We start from the raw sequence: 9,081 nt of genomic DNA, 5'->3' as shown, positions 1-9,081 counted from the left end.
GACTTGCGCAGGTAGGAGGGACGGAGGTGGGAAAGAGGAGTAGCTGCGCCAGGCGCACAGTGTGCCAAACTTGCAAAATCCGCCTGGCCACACCCAGTTGGTGAAGCGCAGGTGCGCTGTGCCCCCACCTCGCCCGGTCTGCGAAACTAGAGCCCACAGTCTTTTTCAAAATAAACTTAGAACATTGGTAAAACACCTATTTACATTTATTTGCTTGTGCAACAAAAGCACATGATTAGGTTTAGAGAAAATCATCATGGTATGGCTCTACATTCATATGGGAAGCGAAGAATGGGCTCATAGGTGAAAGTCCAGGGTTTGTTGGACCCATCCCCCTCCCCTCTCACCCACCAGATAGGGACTTTCCAGCTCTCTTATTTTATAGCCTACTATTACCGGCAGCATTTCAAACTGATGCTGTCCAGTGGCCTATCATACCACTGCAAAAAGTGGCTTTTGGTTTCGGTGTCTATCGCTGAAATCACTGATAAAGCAGCGGTATTTGACAACTTTGGTATAAGAACGGGCTGGAAAAGAGGGTGTGTGACTTTTTGAGGTATAATGCAATGACATAATTAGAATACTATGTTTAACTTGATATAAAACCATCATAATACATATTGTATATATTGTAAAAAATAATAGTAATAAAATAATATAAATGTGAAAAATACAGGTATCACAAGATACATTACATGTCTGACCACTACAAAAAAACTGCAGATGATTATTTAATATCTAGGAATTATAGACACTACCACTGACTACACATATTAACAATTTGACTACAACGACTACAAGAACATTGACCATCACAGTCCAGCCATAATGGCTACTAGGTTTCCACCTAATGCTGTTAACATCAAGTTATGAAGTGCGGCAAAAAAACAAACCAAACCCCAAAAAACAAACAAACAAACAAACAAACAAACAAACAAAAAAAACACAACAAAAAAAACAAGAAACACTGTCTCTGCTTTTCTGTGGCACATTTCTGACACCAGTCATTAATTTACGTGTCCTCTTAGAAGGCAGACAAGCAGCAACATCTCTGTCACAATGAATAACATGGACAGCAGAGAGAAAGAAATCTCTGGAGGGCTTTCAGGCAAGGCAAAGGGTGGAAGTGAAGTTGTCAGAGGCTGATGGAAAGTCATGGCTAGCTTCTGAGGAATGGGAGGAGAACAGATGCACTCAATGACATTTCAAAATGATTCATTTTTTCATGTCAACATCTGTTAGGAGATCATCCCTGTAAAACTGCACCATGGGCAGTGTATTATAAGTGTAAGCCGCATGAGGTACGCTGCACACATGGATGTTAAATGATGATAAAAAGTCAGTCATCATTTTTAATGGAATAACTTTTCAACCTTTTTTTTTTCTTAAAAACTGTCATCTAAACCTCCTTAGAACTGATGAGATGAGTATGTTTTGTCTGTGTGAACAGGTCTTCTTCTCTTCATTGACATTGCTGGCTAATGAATTAAACTGCTTTACTGATTGGAAAAATTGTTCTCACCTAATGGGATCTCCTATTCACGCTGAGAAGCAGGCACATCAGGAGGAGCTGAAAGGATAGACGTGTAAGAGAAGAGAGAAAAAGGAAGAGAATCAAGATGAACTGAAAAAAACCTGGAAGAAGTGTCAAGTAAAAGTGGAAATATGACAAAGGCACAATGAAAAAGAAAAACATACCAGACCTAAAGAGGAAGCTAGACTGTCTTAGAAAGAGGACAGTTATATTAGACGAGATGTAATCAGAAATCAACATTGCTCATCAACAGCAGGGTTGCATCAACTGCACTGATTAACTTGATTGTATTTTGAAATTCCAGTTAACAAAACTACTCTCGTTTACATGACATTAGAGAAAATGGATTTATTGTGTTAGTCCAACCAAAACCAGACTTTTAAAATACATGTTAACATGTTAGTTCGAGTGAAATCATACTAAATTACTTTTCTCAAAGTTGGACCAACACACCCAGATAATGCAACTGGGAGTGGAATTACTCCCGCATACATACAGTCAATTGGACCCAAACTGGCTTAGGCACTCTGCACATGCTGCACAGTTTCAACAACTGCAGACTTTCACTGAGGAGGCTGGGTTTGCTTCCCGTATGAGTGTAAAGCTAAACCCTTTTATTTTGTCCTAAACCCAACCACGTGCTTTGTGTTGCCTAAACCCAACCACGTGCATTTGTTGTTGATGGGAAAAATTGTTAATTTGCAGTGTTGTACTGACGTAGTTTGTTTATTTTGAAAGAGATTGTATGCAAACGTTACATTTCATGTGAAGTGTGTTTTGAAAAAAGACAATGCATGTAACAGGCAGAACTTTACATAGCTTCCCAGAACATCAACAACCAATGCACCCAAGGTACCTTGCATGTAGTATGGGAAGGTGGAAAGTCCATGACCAAATGTAAATATATGACAAGGTCGGAGTGAGAATTTGTTGACTGGGACAATGACAGTAGTCCAATAAAATGGCATAGTTGACCTATAACCATAGCTTGACTTAACTGTGCATGTAAATGTACTGAGTGAAAGAAAAAGTCAGCACCATAAGAAGCCAGGTTACTACATCCGTTGTTGCAGTGATGCATTCATGTGCTAGTTGGAATCTCTAATATCCAAGGCTACTGCACAGCAAACAGTTTGATGCAAGAAGAAACAAAGAGGATGTCAGAGTCCATGTTTTTGTCTTATGGTGTCTCTGTCTGATGGTGTATTTGTTTCTTGTTTTTCAATAAAAAAAAAGTAGCAATCATTCTCTTTTTTCAGAGTCTTCATTTATTAACTTAAAAAGGCATTATCAAAAACCAATGTGACGTTGCCAAAGTCAAAACATCCCAACACGCACAAATGCAAGCAAAAAACCTCAAGCATGGCCTCACTGTTCTCCTCTTTGCTACACATGCTGCATGCTATATCCACAGATTGCATTAAGTCTTGTTTTAGTCTATTAATCATATTATTGTTTTTTACTATTTTCTGTTTAGACTGTTACTCTCAAAGGAACAGTGTGTAAGGGTTGCAACCAGTTGCAACTTCCCCCAGCTAGAATTCCTTTATTGTTCATTGTTCAAGAGGTTTTTACCAGGAGCCAAATTATTCGCAGAGATCCAGGACCAAAACGGACCAGGTGATTAAAACCTGTAAAAACACTGAATAAAGGAATTTTACATCACAAATCAGTGTTTCAGTGTATGAGTATGGCATGGCAGTGATGAGCTGCTAGCCCAGTACCTGCTAGTACATGCTGTACCGTTTTCGGTAACACTTTACAATAAGGTTCCCTTAATTAACGTTATTTAATGCATTATTAAGCATTAATTAACAGTTTAATAATATTTAAATAACCATTATAATGTATTACTTAACATTAATTAACATATTAGTAAATGCATTAATAAGCAGTTAATTAATGCCTACTACTCAGAGTTAATTAATACATTATTACGCATTAGTAAAAGTTACATAATGTAATTAGTTATCCTTATGTATGCATTACTTAGTATTAATTAATACATTGCTTAATATATTAGTAAAAAGTTAATAATGTCTCTAGTAATCATTTACTAAAAGTGTTTATTTGGAGTGAATAAGCATTAAGTAACAGCTACCTAATACATCTACTAATCATTCACTAATGGTGTACATGTTAGATGGATGGGCATTAATAAACAATTATTTAGAGTCTTAAGTAATCATTTACTAATGCTGTGCTGTGCATGTCATCAGGTAGCCCTTACCTAACCTTAAGTAAGGTATTACTTAACATTAGTAACCTGACATAAACCTTAATAAATGTATAGGAGTGCCTCATAAGCATTACTTAACCATAGTTAACCAATAGTGAATGCTTTTTGGACTCTTATTGTAAAGTGTAACACATGTATCCCTTAGGTAACACATTATAAATGCTTAACTGCCTCATAAGCATTACTTAACCATAGTTAACCATTACTGAATGCTTTTTGGACCCTTATTGTAAAGTGTAACACATGTATCCCTTAGGTAACACATAAGCATTACTTAACCACTATTAGTTGAAATGTAGTTGAAGCAATCACATGTAAAGAATTTTACACATTTTATTCAAAACAGAATAAAACAGATTATCACAGATAACATCTCAACTCGCACAGAGGAGAGCTTTGAACAAACATGAACATCTCTTATTTAGTATCATGACAATATGGTGAGGGGGCATGAACATAGCAGCACAGTGTGTGTATGTGTGTGTTTATGCTGCAGAGCCCAGGCTGCCCTCTGTTTACCCTACCTGGAAATGTCCGCTCCCTGTCGATCAGTCTTCCCGCTCAGTCAGTCTACCCGTCTGTCTATCTACCCAATCTGTCAATCTCCCTGTATGTCAGTCTACTTGTGTCAGTCTACCCCTGTCAGTTTCCACACTGTCTTCCCCCTTTCAGTCTCTCACTGTCTGTCTGTCTGTCTGTCTGTCTGTCTGTCTTTCTGTCTGTATGTCAGTCTCCCCACTGTCTGTCTGTCTGTCTCCCCACTGTCTGTCAGTCTCCCCACTGTCTGTCTGTCTGTCTGTCTGTCTGTCTGTCTGTCAGTCTCCCCGTCTGTCTGTCTGCCTGTCTGTCTGTCTGTCTGTCTGTCTGTCTGTCTGTCTGTCTGTCAGTCTCCCCACTGTCTGTCTGTCTGTCTGTCTGTCAGTCTCCCCACTGTCTGTCTCTGTCTTGTCAGTCTCCCCACTGCCTGTTAGTCTACCTGTATTTCAGTCTCATGTCATGGAGTAGCCTGCCTAGCGGACCATGTCGATGCTTTCCTCCAAGCCACGCATGCCACTCGATGACATAAAGGTGGTCTATGAGCAGCTGCTCAGTGCGGTTTCCCCTTAATCTCCATACTGTCTCTTTATATGACCTCCATGCCCTTTCGATGTGCTGGGTGTGGGCCCCTGTCTCAGCATTGACATAAGAGACACTGTGATTTACTGTGAAATGCCTGTATCCCAGCTGCAGCAGAGCATTTCGATAGGCTCGCCACTCATCACTGATGACACATGAGCTCCTTTTGACATGATGAGCTATGAGTGGCACCAGTTCCCTCCTCCCCCTCTTCTCCACCAAGCGAAGCACCGGCTTCCCTGACCGTCTTCAAGGGCACTGCCCTGGTTGTCTTTGTCCTGGCCACCTCTGAGTGCTTTGCACCCCTAGCATCCCGAACACCCACTTCCTCCACTTCCAGCCCCCAGCCATCCTGCCCCTTCCATACTGTGTTTTGGGAAAAATGACAGAACAAGAAACAAGAGGTTATTAACATTGTGTCAGATAAATTAATAATGTTAGTGGGAATAGGGGGAAATTCATTTTCATTAAAGGTGCAATATGTAGTTTTAACAACTGTATATCACACTGACAGCCACTTCGACATCAAGTTGACAAATCTGATTAGACAAAGTAGAATGCAAGATTACCATAGAATCCAATAGTCACATCTGTCCGAGTCAATATGATCACTATAAATGGATGATTACTATATTCAAATGTAAGAGAATTAAGAGGGTTTCAATAGGAATGATTCTGTCCCATTCTGTTTTTCATCACTATAAGCATGAACATTATAAATGATGGCCTGCTGTTTCAACTAGGCTTCTGTCGATCGGCAATCCGATCGTTTCTCTGCGATTGAGAGGACAATCGACGATGGGGTTTTTTCTTGCTGATGTTATAAAACACATACACACATGCTGCTACAGCTGTGCTGCACCTCATCCATTGTGCTCTGGCTCAGCTGATCGGCGCTCAATCGGAGGTTAGATCTTGCAGTTTTGAACTCTTTTTATACACACAAAGTACAGCCAAATACCAGGCTAAAAAATACAGTATAGATCTCCACATGTGGACGGTGGACCAGAGCATGTGAGGGAAGCGGAGCAGGTGAGAATTTCCTTGCTCCTTGCTCACAGACCTGTCCAAAAAAAGCAGCATTGTACACTTAAACCCAAACCTAGCATCATCAGAGCCCAGTATGAGTTCTGTTTCGGGTCTCTTCCCTCCCACAATTTGAACAATAATTGAATCAATTACATACTTTTGTATAACATACAGATCCAGCTAGAAAACAAACTGCTTGTGGGTCTGGCATGGATGGCCCCGGAGCGAAATTGGAGTGGGATGGAGCGGGAGTGCTGGTCCAACTTTTAAAATAAAAATCCTCACCCTGCTCTCCGCTGCAGACCGCATACGTGCACTGCGCCCAACTTTTACTGTTGTGCTTGTATTTGGTGCCTCTTGCATCTTCAATTGGTAAATGTCTTTGACATAACATCTAAACTCTTCTTTCTAAACATATTTCTGATAATTGTAAATGATTTTGTAATGTTTTACCCCAAAATTCTGATCAAATTTTACATATTGAATCTTTAATTATTATTGAATATACTACATATTTATTTTTCCACATTGGTGACGTGAATATAATTAGTATAGTCTAGTCTCTATTAGTATAATTAGTGCTCCTAAAATGAACCGTGCAGCTAGGTGGATGGATATAATGTTGGGCTATCCTGTTAAAAGTACTGTCCGTCCTGCTAGAAAACTCTACTCCTACAAGGCAAGCAGTTCGACTGTTCCCCGCGATAACTCCTGAGTTCCGGTGCGCGCTAATGCTGCGTTCATGAAAAGTCGGAACTCTGGATTTCCGCATTGAAAACTCCCATTTCTGTCTTCAAAGCGTTCCAGACATTGACATTAGACATTGCTGTGTGATGTCAGACAACTGATTCTCCAAGAAGTCTCTGAATTTCCCGAGTGGGAGCACCGACATTTGGTCGGTGCACTTTTTAAAGTAGGAAGTCGGAAAGGCCTGAGTTCCGAGTTGGCTTGGATGCAGCATAACTTTTTCTTCGCGTGCACTGACCACTCAGACCGAACGTCCTCTTTTGCCCGGACATGTCCACTTTTCACGTCCTGTCCGGGGCGTCCGGGGGCTGTTTATAAATTGATGATAATGTCTGGTTTTCACTGTGTGTGCGTGTGTGTGTGTGTGTGTGTGTGTGTGTGTGTGTGTGCGCGCGCGCGTAATCCCTGAGAGGCTGCCTTGTCGGCAGCTCTCCAACACTCACAACGAGGAAGCAGCAGACACCCGCGGCGCAGCATCATTCTAAGCTTCCAAGATGCCGAAGCGCAAGTGCAGCTTCATAGATGAACTGCAGAAAAAAATCCCAATTTACCGTCCCGACCCGGTCGGGATATATGGGAGGCTGAGTGCACCATGTGCAAAGCTGGCACATATGATTCTGTGTCTAATAAAGGTGCCGGGGACCTCAAAGTTGGATTTTCTAATACAGAAGAGGTATTATTTAGAACATTATTTCATATTATTTATTTGTCCAGTAAGACTTGAAAAGATAGCTATTATTTTACAAGTTGATTTTTCTAATACAGAAGAGACATTATTTCTATCATTATTTCTTGAGGTCCCTACCTCAATGTATTTCCGAGTTTAAATAAAGGTTGAATGAATTTCATTCCAGAGATTTTACATTTATTTTACATTTATATTTATTTTTGTACAATTGAAACTTGTAAAAAGATTATTATTTTAGGCATAATAAAAGCAAGTTGAGTAACCTCTGAGAAGCCTATCTAAATTTTTGTCTTTGAAAGATATTATTTTGTAATATAACTGAATTTTCTATCCATACATATATTAAAATTATAAGGCATCTTTGAGTAAACTGCGAGTATCATTTAAGTAGGCTATCTCGTGGCCGGGGCGAGTGTCCTCTTTTTTGGAAATCAAAATATGGTCACCCTAATCCAGGGTGAAGAAGCATGACATGTGTCTCAAGATGGATGAGCTTGACGTCTCGCCTCCTCACAGGAACAGGCTAAACACACAGAAGAAAAAAGCGGAAAAAGGAAATTCTTCTGGAAAACATGGTAAGATTAATCTAACTATGTTTAACAGTTAACGTTAGCTCTTAATGTTAACTTTATGACACTTTTTTGTCAAAGTTCACAATTCAAGTTGTCATAACAAATACATCATTCTGACACAATGTCAACTTTGCAAAAAGATGGTGTCATATTTGACTGAGTGACACTTGAATAATGGAGAAGAAGAAGTTTATATTGGTACATTTCAAAGACTAACTTCTCAGTCATGTAACCGAAAGGGTGTGTAGAAACTTAATGCTTATAGGCCTACACCTAGTAGAGGCTGACATTTTTTTGGGAATCCCTTGGGTGGGAATCAATTTCACTAGTCATCATGGGATTGGGATTGGGATTGGGATGGGACAGGATTATTTTTGTGGGAGTGGGATGGGACAGGAGTGAAAATCCACTCCTGTTTCACCCTCTAACACCTACACCTTTACCTTATAAAAATAATACAGCAAAAGATAGAACAAATTTGAAATTATTACTTTCATATCAGTAAACTTAAATTTCAGACCCTCATTTTAGAAAAATATACTCATCACAAAAAAAGGAGAAGCACACTGCACACAAGTCTGAAAGTAATAATACAGTATCTGTAAACTTAAATTTCACTAATAACATGAAATGATGTATTTATAACAACATTAATGACAACATTCATCAAGATTCCTTCATGTGCTCTGTCATGTCTATGATAGTGTCATGTCAGTCTTATCGCCCTTCAAATAAAGTGTTACTGCTAACGTTAACATTAGGGAAGGTAGCTGGGATACACACCATAATTTAACCAGTCAAATTTAGATAATTTTGGAATTGCTATGTTCTGTTCTAAATAGGTGATAAGACTACAGAGGCCCCAACTGCCAAAGCTGCCATGGACACCCTGAGAAAGGAAAGGGACAAGTGGAAAGCACGTGCTGAGTTCCTGGAGGAAAAACTTTCAGATGTCACATCAGAACGTGATATTTGCAGGACTCAGCTCTCTGATGGTGAGTGAAGATTCTAGGCTACTTTCAGGATATTTGAATAAAATGGTCTTGGTATATTAGAACTGATATAAAAGAGTGAGTGTGAATATGGCTGAGAGAAAAAAAAATCAACAGAGCCCACACACACACACACACACACACACACACACACACACACAGAC

General features: G+C 39.7%; 1 protein-coding gene across 1 annotated transcript in view; it reads left to right on the top strand.

Annotated features, from left to right (window-relative positions):
• The first annotated feature begins 6,994 nt into the window (after window positions 1–6,994).
• The window catches only part of LOC126389352 (uncharacterized), a 7,886-nt gene continuing 5,799 nt past the window's right edge, over window positions 6,995–9,081 (top strand). The window contains exons 1-3 of the mRNA XM_050043002.1: window positions 6,995–7,338; window positions 7,810–7,928; window positions 8,768–8,920. Of these exons, the coding sequence (XP_049898959.1) occupies window positions 7,160–7,338; window positions 7,810–7,928; window positions 8,768–8,920 (451 nt within the window). The 5' untranslated portion in view covers window positions 6,995–7,159. The remainder of the gene's footprint in view (window positions 7,339–7,809; window positions 7,929–8,767; window positions 8,921–9,081) is intronic.

Source organism: Epinephelus moara, chromosome 4 (assembly GCF_006386435.1).
Source record: "Epinephelus moara isolate mb chromosome 4, YSFRI_EMoa_1.0, whole genome shotgun sequence".
NCBI lineage: Eukaryota > Metazoa > Chordata > Actinopteri > Perciformes > Serranidae > Epinephelus > Epinephelus moara.
Note: the sequence above shows the minus strand (reverse complement) of the source record. Positions and strands in the feature narration are given on the sequence as shown.